This window comes from Alligator mississippiensis, chromosome 14, assembly GCF_030867095.1.
Source record: "Alligator mississippiensis isolate rAllMis1 chromosome 14, rAllMis1, whole genome shotgun sequence".
NCBI lineage: Eukaryota > Metazoa > Chordata > Crocodylia > Alligatoridae > Alligator > Alligator mississippiensis.
The window spans coordinates 32977075-32999939 of NC_081837.1; the positions used below are offsets into that span (position 1 = coordinate 32977075).

At 40.6% G+C, this 22865-nt stretch overlaps 1 protein-coding gene across 6 annotated transcripts in view; it reads right to left on the reverse strand.

Annotated features, from left to right (window-relative positions):
• Positions 1 to 22865, reverse strand: part of KDM5B (lysine demethylase 5B) — a 79142-nt gene that overhangs the window by 14088 nt on the left and 42189 nt on the right. For all 6 annotated transcript variants that reach the window (XM_059717223.1, XM_059717222.1, XM_059717224.1 and 3 more), the window contains 11 exons: positions 20771 to 20965; positions 20177 to 20358; positions 18726 to 18850; positions 17882 to 18032; positions 15968 to 16082; positions 12063 to 12418; positions 10593 to 10731; positions 7793 to 7972; positions 7329 to 7487; positions 2945 to 3430; positions 809 to 920 (listed from right to left, as the gene is read on the reverse strand). In XM_059717223.1, coding sequence (XP_059573206.1) covers positions 809 to 920; positions 2945 to 3430; positions 7329 to 7487; positions 7793 to 7972; positions 10593 to 10731; positions 12063 to 12418; positions 15968 to 16082; positions 17882 to 18032; positions 18726 to 18850; positions 20177 to 20358; positions 20771 to 20965 — 2200 coding nt within the window. The remainder of the gene's footprint in view (positions 1 to 808; positions 921 to 2944; positions 3431 to 7328; positions 7488 to 7792; positions 7973 to 10592; positions 10732 to 12062; positions 12419 to 15967; positions 16083 to 17881; positions 18033 to 18725; positions 18851 to 20176; positions 20359 to 20770; positions 20966 to 22865) is intronic.

The following is a 22865-nucleotide window of genomic DNA, read 5'->3' on the forward strand; positions in this document are numbered from 1 at the left end:
ATGAAGGACTAAGATATGGATGAGAGACGGAAGACAAAAATAAATATCAGTCATTTTATATTAGTAAATTTCTAGTGTAAATGAAAGGTTGAGAGCCAAATTATTCTCGTTATTCAGATACTGTTAAGGGTTAATAGTCTTTTGCATTAAGCTTAAAAAAATGTACTGGATTTGTGATAGACTCAGCAGCAGAGAGCTTCTTTATATAATTTTATACTACAAAATTATCAAAAGATTGTTCTACGTTAAAGTAAATAAACAAGCCTATAATTGGACAGTATATTGAAATGGAACTCAACTATATCAAGAAATAAAACCTAAAAACAAAATTGGATCATGGTATCTCACACAGAAGTAGATGTCTGCAGTAAAGACAGGGGAAAAAAAGCAAGGATGACTTTGGAAAGATTTCACTTATTCCTATCCTATATTGGTCTAATCCATACTTCTTTCCTGTCCGAGCCCCCAAGGTTTGGAATAGATTGCCGCTGGAGGTAGCTCAACCACCTACTCGAAATGCCTTCAAGAGGCATCTGGATGTTTATCTTGCTGGGATCCTATGATCCCTGCTGACTTCCTGCCCGTGAGGCAGGGGGCTGGACTCGATGATCTTCCGAGGTCCCTTCCAGCCCTAATGTCTCTGAAGTCTATGAAATACTAGACAATCTGCTAAGAAGCTGAATGGCAGGGAACCTAAAATCTACAGGACTCAAAAATAAAGAGCTGGAGAACAAGGCATAGCCCCAAGTTTTACACAGCATTTTTTTTTCTAGGCATGTATAGTAAATTTAAAGTAAAGCATACAAACCATGAAGGGGGATGCAGTTTTGTCCTGTAGAAAAAGGAGAATGTAAATATATGGTTCTGCTATCCCAGTCATGAGGCAGAGAGAAAGACATAGCACCAATTGTCTGAGATACCTAATGGAAGAAAAACATAAACACACACTCAGTCCTACCAAATATTTAAACTATAAATCACAATGCAACAGAACAAATGTGTGTTTCTATTTCAACAAGTATTTTAAAAGCTTTTTGTATGGCAACTCATTCATTCTAGCAAATTCATTTTAAGTTTTCAGCTTAAACCTGGAAAACTAGTGAAGGCAACATTGTGATGAAGTGAAAAGCTGTAAATTACAGTATCCACACAGCCCAAACAACAGCACCATTACAATGACCTAGCAACTTCCCCCATTTTATAATGATCAATAATACAACATAGCAGATACATACGCTGGAGCCAAGTGATGGTCAATGGCAGTAAGTGTCTGTCGTCTATGTAATATTTTTAACTAGCAAAGTTGCATTATGATAGCTTTTAATGTTAATTTCCTCTATTTTAAACAGATGCAGTGGGCTGATATCTAAGAGAGCTTGAAGTGCATATAGCTATATCAGGGCTGCCCACCTTTGATGTGGCTGAGGTCTGCACGCAGTGTCTGCATGCAGTCCTTGGACCACACACTATGTGGACTCCCAAACCATACTCAGTGGTATGTGGCCCTCCCCCACTCCTCACCATGTGGTAGTGGGAGGTAAGAGGCAGCTGTAGGGGCCTGCAGGCCACAAGTCTGACAGCCCTGAGCTAGATCAGTATATATAGCGTACATACACTATGAAATGTATATGCACCCTGATCTTAATTTCTTTAGGATTATTTTTCAGATAGATTTTTCAAACTCCGTTAAAACTTCTACCTTCTTTAGACTCCAGGCAAATACTTTGAGACCTCTAAACGTGTTTACTGTGAGTTATAAAGCCTAACTATGGGAGGGAGGGAGAGTGAGAACAGGCCCTCCCTCTAGGCAAAGCAAAAAAGCAAACCAGAAAAGTGTAAGCTCAGTTTGCCTTCTTTGCAGATCACTTTTAACAGGAAATTTAAACAGAGAAGCATTTTCTATGATAACTGTAGCATCAGAGCATAATTTCTGACATTCCCCTCTGCACTGGGCTTTGTAAGATGGGTCTGATTCAAGCTAAAAGGATCGCAATGTTCTTCTCTTGACTTCAACTCTAAAAATACATTACCATTAATGTACTTAAATCTCTCTGGATACGCTATATTGGAATGACACAAATGAATGTGCGTTCAAGGCCGCTGAAAAAACAAATCTTACATCTACAAAAGTGCATCTTGGCTAAATGCTTTTACTCTGCTTTGTAAAAGTGGTCATCATTCTCCAAACTCAGGAAACAGGGTTATAAACTATTAACCAGGCAATATATTCCACCCAAAGCACGCACTATAGGTTGATTCATACAGTGGTTTTAAACATCAGAGAACTTTTGGAGGTTTAGTTATAAAGGATGAAGACAATAGGCAGTTAACACACCACAGTGAGAACAATACTTCCCAGGAGTAAAGGTTAAACAGACATAACAGGAAGGAAGGTTTTTCTACTTTGTTACCAGTTGCTTGCAGGTAAGGTTTTACTTAAAGAAATCTTTAAATTCTTTACTTAGGACCGACTCAAGAACAGAATCGTGGGCCTCCCCAGAAACAGATACTAAGTGAGACAATCTTCCAGTTCCCTCCAGTTCTACACAGCAGTGCCAACAGGAGGCAGAATACAGCAGAAGAGAAGGGAAGCCCACCAGATATAACAATAAGAAAGCTGGAGTATTCTTAGAGTCATAGCAGGAAAGTATTCTCAGAGCCATAGCAGGAAAGGAATGCAGCATTCTACACTGCTGCTGGAGAATATAAAGAATACATGCATAGTAAAATATATGACAAGCTAAAATGCTATTTGCTCATAGCTGTGGAAAAAAAAAGACTTAAGAGCGAGCCTGCCCCACTAGAATGTGCGTGCAGACGCTGGATGAATTTACGGTCAAAATGTCTCACAAAAAAACCCACAAAATGCAAAAAGGTTTGCAAACTGCTCTTTAAGTGCATACTCCACCTCCAAGCAGGGAAGCTGCAAGTAGCTCAGTCTTACCTTGTTTGTCTCTGGCAGCTGGCCTGCTGTGGTTTGCCATCTGCTGTACAATAGTCCTGAGCCAACTTTGTCTTGTATGTGTTTTAGATTCCCTGAATATAGCATTTGTTGTGCTCTATGCTGCCAGTTCACAGTTCTCTCTATCATATACCGTAAAGCATCTCCTTCAGGAAGCCTCACTCTGATACGCTGCAGGGAGGCCAGCAAAGGTAGGATTTTTTCTAACGGTGGCTTTTCTGATCTATGGCAGTGAGGACAGAGCCACACATGAGGTCCCTGCAAAATGCTGGGTGCTGAAACACAGCTGGTGTGAAAGAACCCTCTACAGAGTTCACATTGTATCATGGGGGCAACTGGCTCTTTCTGGCACAGGCAAACTTTCATTTCTCCATCCTCTTCAGTAGCTAGCACTTTTCCTTCATTTGCTGCTCTCAGACAACGAAGCGCTTCCATCTCCTTCAGACGGGCTTCTCCAAGTGTGGCCATCTAAAAGAGTTAAAAAAAAAACAAATTATTTAATTCCCAGCTGACCACAAACAGAATCCTCTCTAAATGAAGGTTGGTCACTGGACTTCCGAGTGAATTCTGCACGTCAGCATTCTTAAAAGATGCGCCAACGTGCATATTAAACCTTGTGATAATATTGTCCAATGAAATACCACATCCCTCCCCTCATGACTTCAAACGTTTAGGGGTTGGCATAATGCTCTTCAGTTCTACCTGTAGCCTCTTCAGCTCCAAAGCTGTAAAATTGAACACCCTGCAAAATAATCATATCCCTTCCTACTCAGGCCAATTCCCACTTTACACATATAAAAAATGTATTATCTTCACTTGCTCAAAAGCCCATCTAAACTTTGAAACCAAAGGTTCAGACACTAAAGAGCAGATGTAGTTGACAGATACTTCCCAAGGTGCAAGCCTCGGTTTAATGTTCTTTTTTGACTAAACTGTTTGGATATGCAATGTGTGTGTGCATATCTGGATTTACGCATTTACAGCAGAGTTTTCAGGCAGTGAACTCTGTGGGGCCCCTCTGAAAACATCCTCTATTTTTACAGACCTTTTTGCAAGTACTGCAAACATCAGTTCTATCCATTATGATTTTGGTGGTTTGAGGTACTGTATCCTGGTTAAACCATTTGCATGACCTGGAGGGTATTCACAGCATTAATCTAAACTGGTTCCACTCCTTCCTAGCAGGGAGGTCATGATGATGGGCTGCAAGCACTCATCGTTCCCTTGGGATTTCTCCTGTGAGTTGCCCCGAGGCTCCATCTTGTCACACCTGCTGTTCAATGTGTATGAGGCCACTGGGAAAGACCATGTAGAGAACTGGAGTGCAGTGCCCTCTACTTGCTGATGACACTCCACTCTGTCTCTCATCTGATTTGGGCCTTCCAGTCTCAGTGCTTTCCCAGTGCCTGGTTGCAGTTGGGGATTGGATGTGGGCGAGCCAGCTGAAGCTGAATCCAGATAAAGAGAGGGAACAGTGGTGGGCATACTGCTTGATCTGGGCAGTACTGGGACACCTACAATGGATGGGATTCAGTCTCCTGTTGTCACTTAGGTTCACAGCCTTGAGGTGCTTCTGGATCCTGTACTGCACCTGGATATTCAGATGGTAGCCATGACTAGGAGCACCTTTCACCAACTCCACGCGGTAGGAAGGCTGCAACCCTGTCTTTAAGACTGCAGTTTGTCTACCACTATCCATGCCTTCATAACCTCAAGGCTAAACTAGTGCAATGCACTTTACATGTGGCTGACCGTCCAAAAGCTGCAGCTGGTGCAGAGTGTGGTAGCCTGCGTTCAGATAGAAGTGGGTCACCAAGAGCCCACAACTCGTCCTCCAGGGTTTACACTAACTTCCAATATCTTATCCTTGTGTACATAGTGCTGGATTTGACCTATAAGGCTTGAAACAGTCTGACCCTACATATGTAAGGGACTGTCTTCTCCCTTATGCCCCATCACAATCCTTAAGGTCAACTGAGAGCAACCTCCTGCAAATACCTTTAACATAAAGTTCACTTGGCACAAACGTGTGGAAGGTCACTCTTGGCAGTCGCTCCCAGCTCTGCAACTCCCTCCCCTTTGAAGCCCACCAAAGCCCGAGCCTGGGCATCTTCCAAAACTGCTGTAAGACCTTCCTATTTGGTTAGGTTTTTAGTAAGCAAGGCTAGAACAGAACTTGTGCAGGGGGCTTCCATTTTATTTTGATATGCTACTTGCTTGTATACATTGTATTGTTCTCTTGCCTTGTTCTCCTGTTTTATAAGTTTCTTTGTTCTCTTCCAGTAAACTGGCCAAGCCTTTGCTGCGAAGGGCATCATGACATCAACCCACCCACCCACCCAAGCCACCTACAAATGAAGAGCCAGATCCACTGCTGTACTCCAGCTGCTGTGCAGTGCGAGCCAAACAATTTTTTACAACAGACAGAAAGGTACCTTGGGGCTCTAACAAACAGTGCACTGTTTGAATTAGTAACTTGATAAGAGATATGCCTTTTACGTGTCTCTTAGAAATACAGAGCTTAAATGGTACAGAAAGTTTTAAATTATACAGAATGATTAGGTTACAGAGCTGGCTTTGGCTTCTTCTGCTTTGCTCTGGGTAAGAGAAACAGGCAAGATGTTGGAGAGATTAGACAAATATGCAACAAATCTTATCTAGTTATTTCTGAGAAGTCTTGATACTTGCAGGTACTTAATCACAGAGATCTAGATAGCTGCACAAATACCAATGCTGGGAATTAGCACCTGTCTTGCTATGGTTCTTGACTGTAAAAAGTATCCAAACCAGCATGATTTAGGTCTCCTTGTGCCAGAAATGAAACTTGACCTGACAAACAACCATATTCCTGGTTGAGTCCTGTGTAAACACCCAAGTAGAATCCCTGCTGAACTACATTTCTTTGTCAGTGCCTGAGCTGTGGAACAAAATGTGAACGAGTTTTTTGGCTGCTACATCAGTCTCCAAAACCATGCTTACTCTTTTTGTCTTTTTGTTCCATCATACCCTTACTGTGATCTGGCTTAGAAAATACCAGATTCTTCTCTGCCTAGAGCAGCAATGCTTAATGGGCTAGATTCAGCCCACACAGTCATGTTATCTGGCCTGCAGGTCTCCAACACAAAGTCTGGAAATCTGGCAGTGCAGGAATGGTGCCTGCGTTAATTGCTGCTCCCCCGCTGCCAAATTTCCGGACCTACGGGGAGGCCCGTACGGCTGGATCCAACACAAGAGACTGGACTGACCGCCCCCATGCTGACCTCATGCAGGATCTGGCTTATCTGGCTTGCAGGATCAAAAGGTTAGGCACCACTGGCCTAGACTGTATGGCTGCTTCTCAGAAAAGCTCCGAGCTTGTGGCTTTGTTTAATAAGGCAATGTGTTTTGGATGCAATTTCTCATTTACTCTACTAGTATTCAAGGATGCATGAGAAATGGAGACCTCATGTGCTCTTTAGGTACCAGCTGTTTAAAATAGGGAGTCCAAGTTGTGAAGGCTGAAGAGAGTGACCCCCTCCCCTACTTTCTGTGTTAAAAAAAAAGTCTTGAACTAGGTTCCTTTAACTGCACTGAAATTCCTAAATTTTCACCCCACAAACTAATTCCCCTTCAGCAGTTAAAACAAAGATCCTCAAAACTGGAGAAGCTCAAAGCTACCTGCAACTCTGGAGAACTTCTCCAAATATGTGAACAGACCCAAGTGAGAATCCCTCCTGCTTAAATTTTCCACAGTAAAGCAAGGTGTCAAAGCTATACTATCTCAGTTTAATTTAGAGCTCCATGCTCTGGAAGAGGGGAGGCCAGTTGGCTAGGGGAAGGCAGTGTAGAGATCTCTTTTATAAGTTCCTGAAGGGTACCTCAAAAACATAGCTCCATTTGGACTTAGTGAAGAGTGCGGAACTGCTCTGCTAGTGAGTTCGTGCTCAGCTAGGGATAAAAGGGAAGGTGGACAGATGAAGTGCTATAAAGAAAAACTGTACGAATGGGTGGAAGCCCGGTGGTTGCCAAGCTGAAGATAGAGAGAAAAGAATTAGAAGCTGAAATAAGATTGTTATTGCACAACAAATGAATAGAATGAAACAAATTGGTCAGAAACACAGAAGGCAGCTTGTCTTTGGAGACAGAACTTTTGAGGCTCCAAAGAAAGGGGCAAGACTTCATTCTGGAGCTGATAGTAACAGCACAGGATCCCTCAGAAATCTATAACTCATTCACTCTGGGCAGCAGAAAGAGGGGTTGATAATTGCAGGTGGTGAGAGAGACAAAAAGTCATATATATAAAAAAAAAAAAGTATACATCAAATCAGGGAAGAAATCTTAAATTGAGCTTATATTGACATGCCTATTGGTAAGTTTTGTTACGTACCGCAGAGGCAGTATCCCTACTCTCAGATAAAGCTCTTTCTAGGTCACTCAGACTCTCCAGTTTGGTGCCTTTCTTCTTTCCACTTGGTACTGGCTCCTTTAATTTCTTCTGTTTTTTTTTAAGCCCAGATATTCCAATATCACATCTGGGACATAACACCTAATAGATAAAAAAAATAAAAATAAAAAAAAGCACAACTATCTTCAACATTAATCCTGGCTTGACATAGCTATACGCATAGATACCATTTAGAACAGACATACACATAAAGCTTCACCCAACAAGCTGTTAAGCTGGAACATAAGAAGGAGCTAGAGAACTGCATTAAATGGAACATTACGCAACCACCTTCAACTTCGATATGATGCGATGGCCCCACTTTTCTATGGGATTAACACCCACTGCTACAATGTGCTTCTGCCTGGACATCAACTCTGAGGACATGTGTGATTTAGATGTCTTACCTCTAAAAGACAATAAGGGGAGTTCTCCGTCAGAAATGTATTGCTAGCGCATTCTTTCCAAGCTTGAACCTCTGCCACTAAGGACTCCAGTCTTGGCAAGTAGTCCAGATGTACTGGGATAGAGCGACCTCTTGTCAAAAGCTCCACAAGTGTGTCAAGTACTGGCACACGCCCTCCACCCTAACAATATAAGACAGTAAGAATTATTTGTTGCAAGTAGGACAAAAAACAAAAAGCTCTTTGAGCTAAGCTGGAAAAAGAGTTTGTAAAACAGAATCTATCATTAAGGTACTTCTTTTATCTGGTAAAGCATTAGAAGTTAGTTGTTAATTATTTTTTCCAATTTTTGATACAAGTTATTGGACAACTAGATCTTTTAAAATGCCCCTAACATTAAGTACACCAACTGCTCACAAAACGGGAGGAATTGGTTGAGAATGTGAAGGTGGAAGGTAACTTGGATAACACCAACCATGAAATGATAGAGCTCAAGATCCTGAAAGGAGGAAGGAAGGAAAGCAGAAGAATAAGGACACTAAACTTCAGAAAAGCAGACTAACGAAATCAGAGAACTGGTGGCCATGATCTCCTGGGAAGCAAGTCTGAACAGAAAAGGAGTCCAGGAGAGCTGGCTGAACTTTAATTGAGGCCCTTTTAAAGGGCACAGGAGCAAGCTGTTCCAATGCAACAGAAGAATGAGAAGTGCAACAAGAGACCAGCCTGGCTAGACAGCAATTTCTTCAAAGAAAAGTAGTTCAATTGACAAAAATATCTTTTATATCTAGCCACACTGTTTTATATTCTCTTCAAGTGTCCAATAAGAAAATGAGAGTTTGACTGTTTCAGAGCATCTATAAATCCTTTGGAGGCAGTTAACAGAAATCCTAACAGATGTATAGCTTTCAAGGGAAAATGTCAGGTACAGAAAAATGTTAAAGAACATAAAAAAAAATAGGTAATACTATAGAAATCCATTTTGTTTAAGTTTTTATTTCCCCTGATATTTCATCTGACATGAATGGCTGCTCGTAATTATTACAAGGTATTTGGTGTATTTAATGGTAGAAAACATTAGAACTTTGCACCTGTCACCTGGACACTATGCATACTTATTAAATACAATTAACGTGACCGGGTCATAAAACCTTTCAAGCTACAATATAATACACTGTAATAGCTAGCCACCAGTCTCTGAAAATACCATTCCCTAAGGACAGAATAGCAGCTGTAGTACAACTGAAATAAAAAGACAGTATTAGCAATAAGGCTTTTACCAGCAAAGCACATGCAGCTTGGAACATGGAGGGCCAGACCATAATTCCCCTTTAAGATGTTTAAATCTTTTCTGTGGCTAGCCCCAAAACAAAGGTGGCTCACCTCAGAGATACAATCCTAATTTACCCAAAAAGGTATCTTTCTTCTATCTTACCCATCTCCTAAGGGAAAACCAGTCACAGAGAGAGGAGAAGGGCAGCCTTTATCTATGTTTTAGCCGAATTGTCTAATAGTTTCGTAGTTGGTCGGGTTGGAAGGGATCTGAGCAGATTATCAAGTCTGACCCCCTGCCATGGCAGGAAAGAGTACTGGGGTCAGACAACCCCGGCAAGGTGTTCACCCAGCCTCCTCTTAAAACCCCCAGGGTAGGAGCCAGCACCACTTCTCTTGGAAGTTGGTTCCAGCTCCTAGCTACCCTGACAGTGAAGTAGCGCCTCCTGATGTCTAGTCTGAACCTACCTTCTGCCAGCTTGTGACCGTTATTTCTAGTCACTCCTGGGAGTGCTCGGGGGAACAGGGATTCCCCTAATGCCTGCTGGTCCCCTCTGACTAATTTGTAAACTAGTCTGTAAAATCGTTATGGCACTTCCCAGGAAATGGGAGATCATATCTGGGCCCTCCTTAACCAGAGGCAGTTCAAACCCATATCTCCAAACCATGGTTCCTTCCCTCCAGGGAAGTGGCCTCCTCACTAGGCCATAGTCACAGTACCTCTTTTGGTTTCCTCTCCTTCTGGTCCCATAATTCTTGATTGTGCAGAAAGTAGATGCTCACACCCTGCTAAAGCTAATTTTTGTGATTAGGGCGCTTTTCTTAGAAGTAGGAAATGTGGGTTCAGGTTGATGAGAGTCTAGAACCTGGGTCTCCCACTTCTTGGTTATGTACCCAAGCTCCTAGACTATGGGGCTTAAAGATGGGAGTAGCTTACTTCATCCATGTGGACATTTCCCATTGAGCACCCTTTAGAAATAGTATTCCTGATTTCATACAAAGAAGGTCCACATGACCCAATGTCTTTTTCAACACTTTGATTCTGAGAATGGGCTGGAGCCCAATATGATGTAAGCATGTAAAGGTTTGCAACTTAAAGACTAGGAGAAAGCTAACGTTCAATGATCTTTAAGGGGAGTCTAATAATTTTATGCTTTTCTTGTTGCTAGGTAATGGTACAAAAACATAATAATTGCACTATATTTTAACACTGATAACTGGCAATTGGAGACCTTCACCTTGAGTAGAGGTTGGACAATGGTAAGTGTGTTGCATTTTTTTATGCATCAATACCTCCCTTTGTGAGTTAACTGCAGACCAAGGTAATATAAATAAGGTCCACTACTGTCTGAGATGGAGCAATCACTATTGTTTAATTGTACAACTATTTTAAAGCAACAGCCATTACAAATCCAAGATATTTAATTTGGCATGACAATAAGGCAGGTACATTTAATGTGAAAAAAGTATATAGTAATATACCGATATTGAGGGATATTCCCAAATGAACAGCAGACAGATTCATTTCACCTACCTGCAAGGCTTCCACTTCTTGTAGCCAATCTTTGGCCTTTTGTGCAACATCCTTCAGCACAATTCCATTTGGGAGATAAGCGGGAATCTCCTCTATCTCCTTTACTGCAGCTACAAGACTGCTTAGTGTCTGTCGTGGTCTATGTAAATGAAAAAAAACACACATCCTACTCAGAATGTGACAATGTAGTTTAGCTTTAGTTCTGATATTCAAAGCATTGGGGGGGGGGGAGGAAGATATCGAAGTACCAAACTGTCAGGGAGCCAAATGCTTACTCTGCCTGTCCCCTTGGGATGGGGGTGGCAGGAGGGAGGAAGAGCACTGTGGAGAAGAGAGATATGGCCAGATTTTTGTTCCAGCACAACAAAATAGTTGCTTTTTGAATCAGCTATTTTGGGGGAAGATCAGCCATTTTTTCTTCTCTGGACAAGTCTATATATCCTGCAAACACATGTAATGTCTAGAGGGGACCTAGGAGATCTAGTTCACCAAATATGCTGGCATACAAGAGAAAAAAAAGTAATAGCCCACTACAACTCCAATAAGAAAATACTCACTGAAAACTAATGCACTCAGAAGATTGTTTAGCTGCTCTTACTGATTTTGCTTTTTAATCCCCCATATTTTTGCAGTGAAAATCATAGCCTTAATTATGACTTCTTAAGCATCCAGCAGTAAGTTTTTAATAGCTGAACATTCTTCCTCTTTTTTTTTTTTGAATGGCCATACTGACCTGAGCAAATCACCTCTGCACCTTCAGGCTTGTCTACACAGGAAAGTTTCACCACTTCTACTAATACAACTATAGTTATACCAGTATATCTATCAATCTGGATGTACTTACTCTCTTATGAGTGGCTAGGCCATCCCAAGTGATAAAGTTAAACCATGAAAGGCACTCTTACATTGTAGTATAAGTGTTAACATGAGAGAATGATCCTGGTACAAATAATGCACTGGTTTAAATTCATACCTTGCTTACACTGGTCTAAATTATTGATGTAATTATCCTACTGAAACAGATATGAAGTTTCAACTTACTCTTCCTCATGCTCCATGTAAACCAAACATATGTGCATGAAATATCTGTCCATCTTATAACCTACTATGGGGATGCTCAACCTGTGACACAGGAAGCCTCTGTGTGGGGCACACAGCGGATGGGGGAAGAGACAGGCAGAACAGGGGCAGACTGGGCAGGGAGCAGAAGCAGAGAAGCAAACTGGGCACGACAAAAGGATTGGAGTGACACTTGGGGAGGGTTTAGGGTTGATTTGTGGCCCACATGCCCCCACTAATCTAACGCATGCAATTCTAAGCATTATCTGACTCAAGCTAAACAATAATACTTTTATGCTATTCATACATTCAGAAATGAGGATGGCTACATAAACAAAGTCAAGACTGGGATTGGCTTGTTTTTTCTGTTACAGTATGCAGGACACAACACTAAGAAGATTTAGCTTCTACCTGGCCTTTATCAAATTTCTGGCTTTGTCATCCCAGTGTTCAGATATAGTAAGGAGCTCTTGCAGCTTAGCCATTGCTTTCTCAACTGCTGGATAAGGAGCCAATCCAACACCCGAGTCTATGAGTCGTCTCATATCATCAAGAGTAAGGGAGCTTTGGTCCGCGCAAGCCTGCTGTACATCTTCTAGCCAGTGTGCCTGCTCCAGGCGTATCCGTAGTTCAGGTAGTTGCGGAAGATCAACATCAAACTCAAAACTGACATCTAAGAGCTTCTGTAGTTCTGCTGCACTGGGTATTTCTTCAGAAAGCAGTTTCTGGCTATGCTGTTGGAAAGCTTCCACACGATCAAGAAGATCCTGAAATACACAACAGCAGCAATTAATAGAGAAAGCCAGTGCAATGCTAAAAGCTCTTCTTCTAAGAAGAGAATAACCTTGGTTGTTCCTTTAGTTAAGAAAACAAACAACAAAACTAAACATACCGCTCCACCTATTGGGCTTGAAGATGAATCTGATTCCACCTCGTTTAGGTCCCTAAAAACTTGCTGCACAAGGTGGGTGGGCCTTATCCACTTATGATCGAAGGGCTAAGATGGAAGTGCATTAATAAACTAAGTGTAGAACAGATAGGCAGAACAGGATTAGACTTAAACACATTAAAGGAAGAAGAGGATGTAGCCCTTGGACTCCACAAGACAAGCTTGCTTATTAAAGATGCATCTAAATGCATCTTAAAAATGCATCTTTCCAACTCCTTGAGATTTAAAATAATTTAAATTACACAGTATCGAGAATGAATGCAATATCAGGCCTCCCATTTGCAAAAATATTGAAGTTTAAGTGTTTTCATTTAAAAAGTAATAGAATTTGAGATCAAACAGCAACTACAAAATCTTCTATGGATCTCTTTCATCACAGGCCATTAAATTTCACCCAATTACTACCCCCTCCCAACTGTAATGTGAATCCAATAATTTGTGCTGAGCAAAGAATCTTGTCCGTCTCTCTTCAGGAAAGGCATTCGATCTCGATGTAAGAAGAGAGAGATGGAATCCAACACTTCTTCCCATGACAGCTTTTCCAAACGATAAAAAAGTCTTATTTCCAGTTTCCACTTGGCAGGATTCATCTTCCAGCCATTGGTTCTCACTAACATGCTGTTAGTACTCTTTTCTCCAAAATGAAAGTATTTATACAATGTAATCATATAATCTCTCTGCATTCTTTTGGATTGAGCTCTTTAATTCTCTTGCTGTAAGGCGGGGGTTGGCATACCCTAGCCTGAAGGCTTCCTGTCCTTAATCACAGCTGATAAGACAGTTAACACCAAATCTAAACAAGGGGAGAGGGCTGACCTACAGAGATTTAAAGATCTATGTAGCCACAAACAAGAACTTCAGCAAAGAGGAGTAGGGTATCTGCATAGTTTACAGAGGGTTTGTCTTTTAAAGGAGTGGAGGGACAACCTTTTTTTTGACAGGTGTGCCACTAATGACCCCAAAACCTTCCTGAGTAACACCCCAATTCCCTTTCCTTGCCTGATCTACTGTTCTGTTTTCTGCTCCTCGCCCTGTGCTCCCTGAATAATCTGCTCATTGGCTTTCTGCTTCCTGCCCTATCTGCCACTATGCTGCTGGCCCCCTGCCCAATCTGCCATGTGCCACACACAGACTGCCCATGTCACCTGCGCCACAGGCTGGCCACTTTTTTTTTTTTTTTTTTTTTTTAAAGAAAAAAGCAGGAACAGGGAAGGAGAAGGCAATAACGACTGCAGCATTGGACACGACCAGAAGAGGAAGAGGAAACAATGAAGATGTCTGGATAAAGAAGCTACAGAGTATACACTATCTTTAAGTGCATACCTGAGAGAAGCTAATTATGCAAGTGTTGCCTTGTAAACATGCGAGAAAGAAAAGTAAAAAAACTAAAGATGTGGCTAGACACCATATAACATTTCCAATGCATGCACCTAACAGGACACTTACATTAATGCTAATTCTTACATACGGAAGTGACTTAGTACATATGTAGCTCTCTATCAGGTGTCTCCATTCCCTAGCAGCCTTCTCTTGTCCTTCCATCCCACTGGTACAAACACAGGCCAAAGTTCCTATAATCAATTCTACCTATCAGTTTTTTTACAGCATGGAATATACCCATATTTTAAACAGCCAAATCAAAGCACCTGGATGATCAGGAAGGGAACAGAAAGTCACCCTCATTTCCTTGTACAATAATACTAGTAACTTCCTTGACCCTATTACACACCCTAGCCTAAAACACCGTAAGACTGAGTTAGACTTTTTTACAGCTGCATAGAACTGGCAGCTCACTATCATTTTATGTAGATTAACCAATAAGCCAAAATCCCCATCTTCCAAAAAAGGGAAAAAATGTTGTGGGGAAGGAATTCAGTTCTAAGTGGAGGAACAACCATCTCAAAAAGGATACCAAGACTAAGCAAAGAATCAACAAGGAGTAGAAAACTGTGTCCTGATAAAGAAAGCTATAGTCAAAAAGTGCAAGGTTAAAAAAAAGTTGCAAAAGTTAAGCTGAGGGTATGATGAAACAAATTACAGGGAGTCAGAAGAGACTTTACCCTGCATCAGCTGCTCCAAAGGGGTTTGTGTATGCATGCTTCTTACACCAGAGTAAATGGAAGCTAATAATGGATGCGTCAGAATGGATACTGGGGCATGCTGGAGGTGGAGATGCCTGTGTAGCTGTCCCTAGGAGATAAGCCTTTAGTTCTGATTTTAGCATGTGCTTTGAAGAAGGTCTGTATACCAACCAGCACCTTATAGTGGGCTTAAGTAAATGTCTATTGTTGAAGGGAATTGCTGTATTACCGGATGGATAAATCTTGAATCCTGGAGATATGATTTTGATTTTGCATGCACATACAGTACACAGTTATAATCCTTGTATAGGAGATGGAAGGAGCAAAAAAACCCATTGATGTCTTAATCCAAAAGGGGAACAAAACATTTAAATAACTGTTTAGATAACTATTAAGTAGTAAAAAACCCCTAAAACAACCCAATTATTATATTTATTTTTGAAGAAATGTGGACAAAGTGGATCTAGTCTCAAAGCCATAAGTGGTAAGAAGGTTCTCAGAAGTTAGTTAAGGTGCCCATTTTCCTAATAACTTTATCAACAATAGTTATGAGAGCCCCAGGTCATAGATAAAACTCCAGATACTGGTATTCCAAAACCAAAAAACAAATCCATTCTTGCACTTCATTTGATATACAATGCTAGAATTTATGTGGAGAAACCAAGAATTAAAAGTAAGCCTGTCCTAAATCCATTTAAAATGTTCTTTACTGACACTGCATGGCACTAATATTTTAATGAGAAAATCATTCAGTTCTAAGCAAGACACCTTAAAAAAAAATCTATTACAATTACCTGGCTATTTTTATCAACCATATTTGTAATCATTTCTAAGAATCCACGTTTGGTAGAGAATACCCATTTTCCACAAACCTGTATCGACTGACAGCAATTATATTCCTATTGTTTAATTATTTAACTACATTTCATGCCAGTTTTTTTGATTATTGTGCCCAGGATTGATGTCAGATTAATTGAGCTATATTCATCCAGGTCAACCCACTTTCCCCTCTGGATTACAATACAACATTGGCATTTTTTTGTTTCTCTAATTTCTCAGGTATTCCAAGATCTACTAAAAATATAGACATGAGTATGTCAGAGATCTGCTCAGGCAACTCCTTTTAAGGACTTCTGGATGCAAATTATGCAGGCCTGCTCATTTATATAAGTCTCTCTCTATTACAGGATTTTAACATCCATTTGGTTACTAATCAAGTGGACAATTGTTCACAATCCTCATATAATACAAGTCCTTCCTTTCTCTCCTAGTGTTCTCAGAGTTACCTTCAGTAATGGTGTCTGACTGAGGACACAGGGTAGCGCATATAGCTGTCTTACAAACAGCCGGAGTTCATTCACAGTCAGCTGATTTTGGGACTTCCCTCCACCGGAACGATATCTGAAATTACACAGGTGTTTTTTGATTTGTGAGATGGCAGAAAAACATATGCCAACATTTAACATTTTCTGAAAATATATTAAGATATTTAAAAAAATCTAAAGATACAGAGCATAGTATGTTTCAAAAGTCTTAATATGCTCCGTGAGAGGCAAGTAAACTATAAACAAAGTAGAAGTCCTGTATATTACAATCCAGACTGGAAATTCTGCAACAGCATCAAATGCTTCAGTTTTCTCTTCATCATCTGTGACTTCACTTCCTTCTGCATTTCATAAGGTACCTACAGTTTCTTTGGTCTTTCGCTTACTCTTGACATATTTGTAGAATGAAGTCACGGAGGCAAATTTTTATTTATTTTCACCTCTTATGACCCGCACCAGCTGCATCTCAAGTTGTGCCTGGGATCAAGTTCCTCAAGAGTCTCACCTAGTGCCTATATGAGCTAAGAGGTCTTGGAGATTTTTCTCTCTCATGAAAACACTTCCAGAACAAAATTTCAGGAGTATGGGCCTCCCCCCTAGGCAAAACAGGCACCTCATAGAGCTGGAATTAGCTCAGCACTGGAAGGGCAGGGCCTGAACCCTAAGTATGAAACAAGTCTTGGTAAAGCCAGCTAAAGAAAAATGTGGCACCAGAAGGAACTCAAACAAGGGCAACCCAGGGAAGTGGAAAGAACACATGTGGTTGGTATATGTGGCAAAGTCATCACCTTGTGTTGTAGTTCTGCTTTTCAGGAAGGGGGAACTAAACCCAACTCCCAGATCTGGGAGGCTTTACTCGAGCAAAGAAAGTGCACTCTACCAATTGTGCTAAAGCAAAAAAAGGCCTCTGGTTGAAGTACAGGCTGTGAGAGACACCTGCCAGTGAGAAGTGTATGTGGATAATTAGTCAAAAGAATATTTGCTTTTGCTAGCAGTGAAAGCTCTATCTTCAGCTTTCTCAAATTACAGAAGAGATGATGAATAACTGAAGTTTTCAAGGGTCTGTAATATTAGACCTTTCTGCTCACACATTTTGTTCTTCCATGTAGCATATAAAGATGTATGCACCACTATCACAACTTCACTGCCTCATGGCACAAAATGGGTAAAGTGGACTCCCACCTGTTTAAGGCAAGGATGTCCAACTTCTACATCTCAGGCAGCTCCCCGCTATCTTGTTGCACCATGCATGGGGGTGGACCCCTAGATATCACTACACTGCACATTTGGGCACCCCTCACCCTCAGCTCCTCAGCCACAGGCTCCACTGTGCTGCAAACTCCCCCAGAACTGCACTGCTCCCTGGGGTAGGTACAGGATGCAAATATGTCAGAGGAGGTAAGAGAAGCCTGAAACCCTGGCTGCTGTTGCAGCTGGAGTGATGACAGGGTGAGTGGTGACTGGATGGGAGCCTTCAGGTTAATCCCACCAACTGGACAGCCTTGGTTTAAGAATGTGTTACAATTATTTTTGTCCATAAATATCATAACAGGTCTTTCCCTCTTGGGAAAAGAGAAAAAGATCTTGGTGCTCAACAAAATCTCTCCGAGAAAAAACAAGTTATAATGTTATAGCAACATCTTACTCTGGGAAAATATATAAAAGTGGAACAAGCGCCTAGGTCAGGGTTTTGTAAGTCCATGAACTTTTAAGCATATGATAAGTAAAGTAGAACATCTTTGGAAGGGACAGAGAAGGCTGTAATTTTCAAACCCATGGAAAAAAAGGGTTTCCAAAATCTACCCCTGAATTATTCAAAACCAGTACATGCTTGTGCATTCATGTACACATACAAATGTACATACACGCACTTACCTGGTTTGTCTTTTGCCATTAAGAAGTTGTTGTGCAACTGAGGCACATTTGTCAGCATCCTGGGTAACTAATCTAAGGTGTCGCAGCAGATCATTATCTGGAAACTTTTTAATTTCTGATTCTTCTATCAAAGCCTTAAAACTGATGAGGCCTTTTTGGAAGAGAATATTTTCTTTAATTAGAAAACATCTAATTTGTTATTATCCTAATTCATAAAACAAAATGTTACAGTGCAACAACAGCATTCCTATTTAAATATCAGTTATCTGATTTAGGGAAATGTAAGTTTTTAATCTAATTCCACTTTTTCTTCACATGCATGGCCACCGTTATGTGCAACTATCAAACCAAATCAATGCTGAATGACCCGACATTCCTATTCTCCAGGATACCCCAACTGCCCTGATATATTCCTCCCAGCCCTGTCTTTGTAAACATAACCAGCAGCTAGGGTGAGAAGGATAAATTTCTATCCGTACAAGGAAGAAATGGCCATTAGAGTCCCAAGATTCAACAACACTACATTCCTGAATGTAAAGTTAGTGATTAGAAATTGGAGAGGGGGTCAGGAAATGCTAGCACTAAGTAAATGAAACAAGAGTACAAAAGAAGCAGTTAACATATAAAAATAGGACTGCTCTTCATCCTTAACCTTGATGCAGCATTCTCTAATTTCAGAGGCTATTAACAGTTTAAAACTTTAACAGTTTCTTATTTATATCATTTTAGAGTTGCAATGTAAGTTTCCAAGACAAAATTGTTAAGTTTCATAAATTAAGAGCTGAACAAAAAGCAATAACATTTTTAGCCTTTGTAGCAAGACACAAAGTAGGAAAATACATACTTTTTTTATTATTAATTTTTGCCTCCAAAGCTTCATTTACATTAGAAGCCCATTCATTGTAGGATTCTGCACGCGATTTTAGTGCATTCATCATTGGGTAGAGATCATCAAGAGTGTACCGGTAGCTGGAAGTGTTACAGAATTCAAACTATTAAACAAGGCATGTTTAACAACCAAAATAAAGTATGGTTTGCATTACTGCGTTACCTTAGTTACCAGTGATCATTATTTTATACTTCCCAAGCACATTAGGTACTTCACAGTATAAACACATAGCCATGGTCTCTGTTTTCCCATATGAAACTGAACTGTGAGCTCTTCAAAACAAAGGGGGAAAAAACAATAGGGAGAGGCAGAACACAAAGGAAAAGCAGTTGGGAAAAATAGGATCACTCAGTTCCTTAGAAAAGCCTAGAATTATCACAACATGGTGAAACAAAGATTTTTGTTAATATAAATAAGTTAGCAAATCAACTTCTTGTAGATATCATAGAAGAAAGACACTTTGTAAAATGAGAAAAAGGTAGTATACCACCCAAGAAAAAGGTTCCATGCTCAGACACTATGGGCCCTAGCAGGTGTTATACTTATGGCGCAATTAACAAACTAATGGCAACATAAGCAGTAACACTGCCACACATTCAGCCAATTAATGACAATTAAATGAGAAACCAGCTACAAAGACATCCTACATATAACATCTTTGTGGCTAGTTTACATCGAAACCTTAAACTGGAAGTGTGGCACCCTAGGCTGTCCCACACTTCCCAAAACACTCCATGCTGACAATCAGCTGAGAGTCAGCACTGAAAAGGGGACAACTCTGGCCAAGCTGCAAACCTCAGGCTGCAGAGTTTCCAAGTATTGATTGTCAGCATGGGAGCAGGGGCCAGAGCACCCTGAAGTCTCCAACCAGGGCTGCTCAGGGGTCTGCATGAGGGAAGAGTGGGGGAGGGGAAAGCAGAATGGCACAGCTCTTGGCTGCCCCATGCAGCAGGGTCAAAGGTGAACACCGGGTGTCCCACATGCAGGATGGCAGGTATGCAGATCTGCAATTACTGCATGGGTGCTCTAGACAAAAAAGGTTTAAGTAGGGCACCCTCCACCACACATGTGGGGCTGCTGATGCCCAGCTTTGAACTTGCTGGTGCAGGTAGAGTCTGGGATTGTGATCTTGGGCTCCACCTGCACTGGTAGAAAGGGCACAGCTGGAATCTCATCCCTTATCCCAAAACTTGCATGTCCTGCCATGCATATGTCGCATAGCTGGATGTGTGATTGTTGGGATCCCGATTCAGATCAGTAAGTTTGTTGCGGAAGAAGCAGGCATATGGCATCAAGCCTGCCTAATCTGCTTTGCAAGTGATGCCAGAACATCATCAAGCCCTTAAGATTTAAGAAAAGCACATTCTAATCTCCAATATTTAATATTTGTGCTGGCTGAAACTTACCCCAGTTTATATTTATAAGTGGGACAGGAACAGAGATCTTCTACATGATACAGGCAAACCAGTAAACCAGGTTTACATGAACAGTAAACAGCAGACATGAAGCAAGTGGTTTTGCACTTTAAACACTGGCGCTCGTCATCAGGCAACATTTCAAAAGCCACTCTCTCAGTCTCAGTCACTCCCTACAACAGAACAACTGTAAGAATCTTCAGAGTATAATAAACTGAATACATTAACTTAGGCTGGGAGATCAGTAGCTAAGTAATGTCTACTCATAAAAGTCCAGAAATATCATACTGGAAATGTGAAAATAGCCATGTTTTGGCCAATGGATTAATTAGTTAAGAAGCCATAAAACTTTCAAAGACGGACCCTAAAAACTTAGATAACGATTAGTTGCATTCATGCCCTCCGACCCCCCACAACTCAAGTAGCTCCACTGAAATAAACAGAACTATTCATGACAGTAAATCAGTAAGGGTACCATAAAATATGAATCTTAAATTGGTTAAAATAAATGCAGGCCACAAATGCATTTCCAACCACTATTTTAATGCTTGTTCACAAATTGTAACTTCACTTCCTAAAGCTTACCAGTTTACGCACAGCCTCACGCAATGCCCTTTCATCTTCGATCATAATAGACATGTCTTTTTGAACTGTAGATGCTACCACAACATCAAGATCATCTGCTTTGGAAGCCATTTTACATATCATCTCATCATGAGAAAACACACAATAGCGGTTTAATAGGCGATAGTGTTCCACACATTGCCGACCTAATGGCAGCTATATGGAAGGGGAACAAGGTTTGGAGACAGCAATAAATAAATAAATAAATAAATAAATAAAATCTTATTCACAGAGTGTCTTTAGAGAGAAAATGATTTGAAAGCAGGCTATTTATGCTGTTCAACAAGTACTATATCTAGCCATCCAAAAGAAAACCAATGACCACTCATTCTAGAAACAATATACATTATTTTCATCAAATATATAGAGATTAAAGAGAAAATGAAACCATGAGTAAGCTCTATAAAAACTTAGAATATTGACTTCACATTTGATCTTGGATGCCTGCTGTATTCAGAGCCAAAATAAGAAAACTAAGTGCACCTCAAGCATACCACACCAACCCCCAAAGGAGTGAGTCTAGCTCCTTACGAACATAGCCGTGGAAGGAGTGAATGGTTATTATTTTGGGCTGTCAACTGACTCAGACAAATATTACTGCTTTGGTTATACATAGGTTGTATTTACTAGTATTGGTTTTGTTGGGTTTTTTGTTGGTTTTTTTTTTGGGGGGGGGGGCACATTGCAAATGGAACACAAACTATTTTTTTTTTAAAAGCTGATATTCTGATGTAATCATACAACTCAAGTACCAAAAGCTGGAGACCCAGGTATACAGCATCTGAGCCTTATTGCTTGTTCAGCTACTAATTTTTCAAATGGGCTCCATGCAAGTGAATGAACACTGGTCTATAGGATGATGAATCCGTGTTGAGAAAATCCAAACTGAGAATAATCCAAAATAGCTGTTATTTAAAGAGACAGATATGACACAGCAAATCACTGGAGATGTTTTGATCGCTTGTGTCTGCGGAATCTGTTGCTAGAGTGGGGGGGGGGGGGGTCCTCCTTTTGGAGGAATATATTGGGATTAAAAACTTTAAAAAAGCAAAACCCTTGCTATACATAGGGGTCTTCCTTTTTCTCGTATAGGATTAGATAACTAATACTTTTAAAGGACATGAACAGAGATGTGCAGTTCAAGCACTGCCCTTAGAACAGTTAAGTTCAATTTTCTGGAAGATGGCTGCATAAACCTTTTAATATTTCTGTAGTGATAACGCAGGTTTTCTGATGCTTTTTTTTGCAGAGGACTGCTTACCACTTCCCAACATACGTTGCAAATCTCAGGCAATTTAAGAACAACACTCCATGAAAAAGAATCCCAACAGTTTGTTTCTGTGAAAAGCATCCGATTTGGAGAATTCTCAAAGGCAAGAACAATGTTTTGTGTGTTTGAATAGTTTAAAAATACTGAAAAATAGTGGCTCTGAATACATGCAATTTAACCTAAGGTTCAGACCTGAAAAAGGACACACTGGACATGTCTACACAAGATGCTAGCTGCACAGTAGCGCATCACAGCACCAACAGTGTTAGTATGCCACTGCGCAGTAGCATCACTAAAAAGGTATTTGCAGACGCTACTGCCTTTTAGTACTTGATTATACCAATACTAAATGAATGTGCAGTAACCAATAAGCAGTAGGGTCTTGTGTAGATGCACCCATTGTGTCCCAATGCTTTTCTAACTTTCTCCCATCTAAACAACTGGCCCAGTAAGAGGTGTCACCAAAAACTCCTCCTCTCTCATACAGTTTAACTGCTATTAAGTGGGAAAGATGAACTTGGAGGTGTTGGGACACAATCTTCATCCAAGACTGCAGTAAGTAACAGTTACAATATATGATAAAAATGCCACAAATACCTCTTTAAAGCTGTTTGAGGTAGAAATAGATCTGTGGGCCAGATACTAAGTAATTCTGTTTTTGTAATGAAGGCAAAAGGTAGGGCAGGGTGGCGCCTTAAAGACTAACTTGTTCAGAAAGGAACAAGCATTCATAGAAGACAGCCTACTTCAAGAAATCAATTAGTATATCCCCTGAATTTAAGCAGC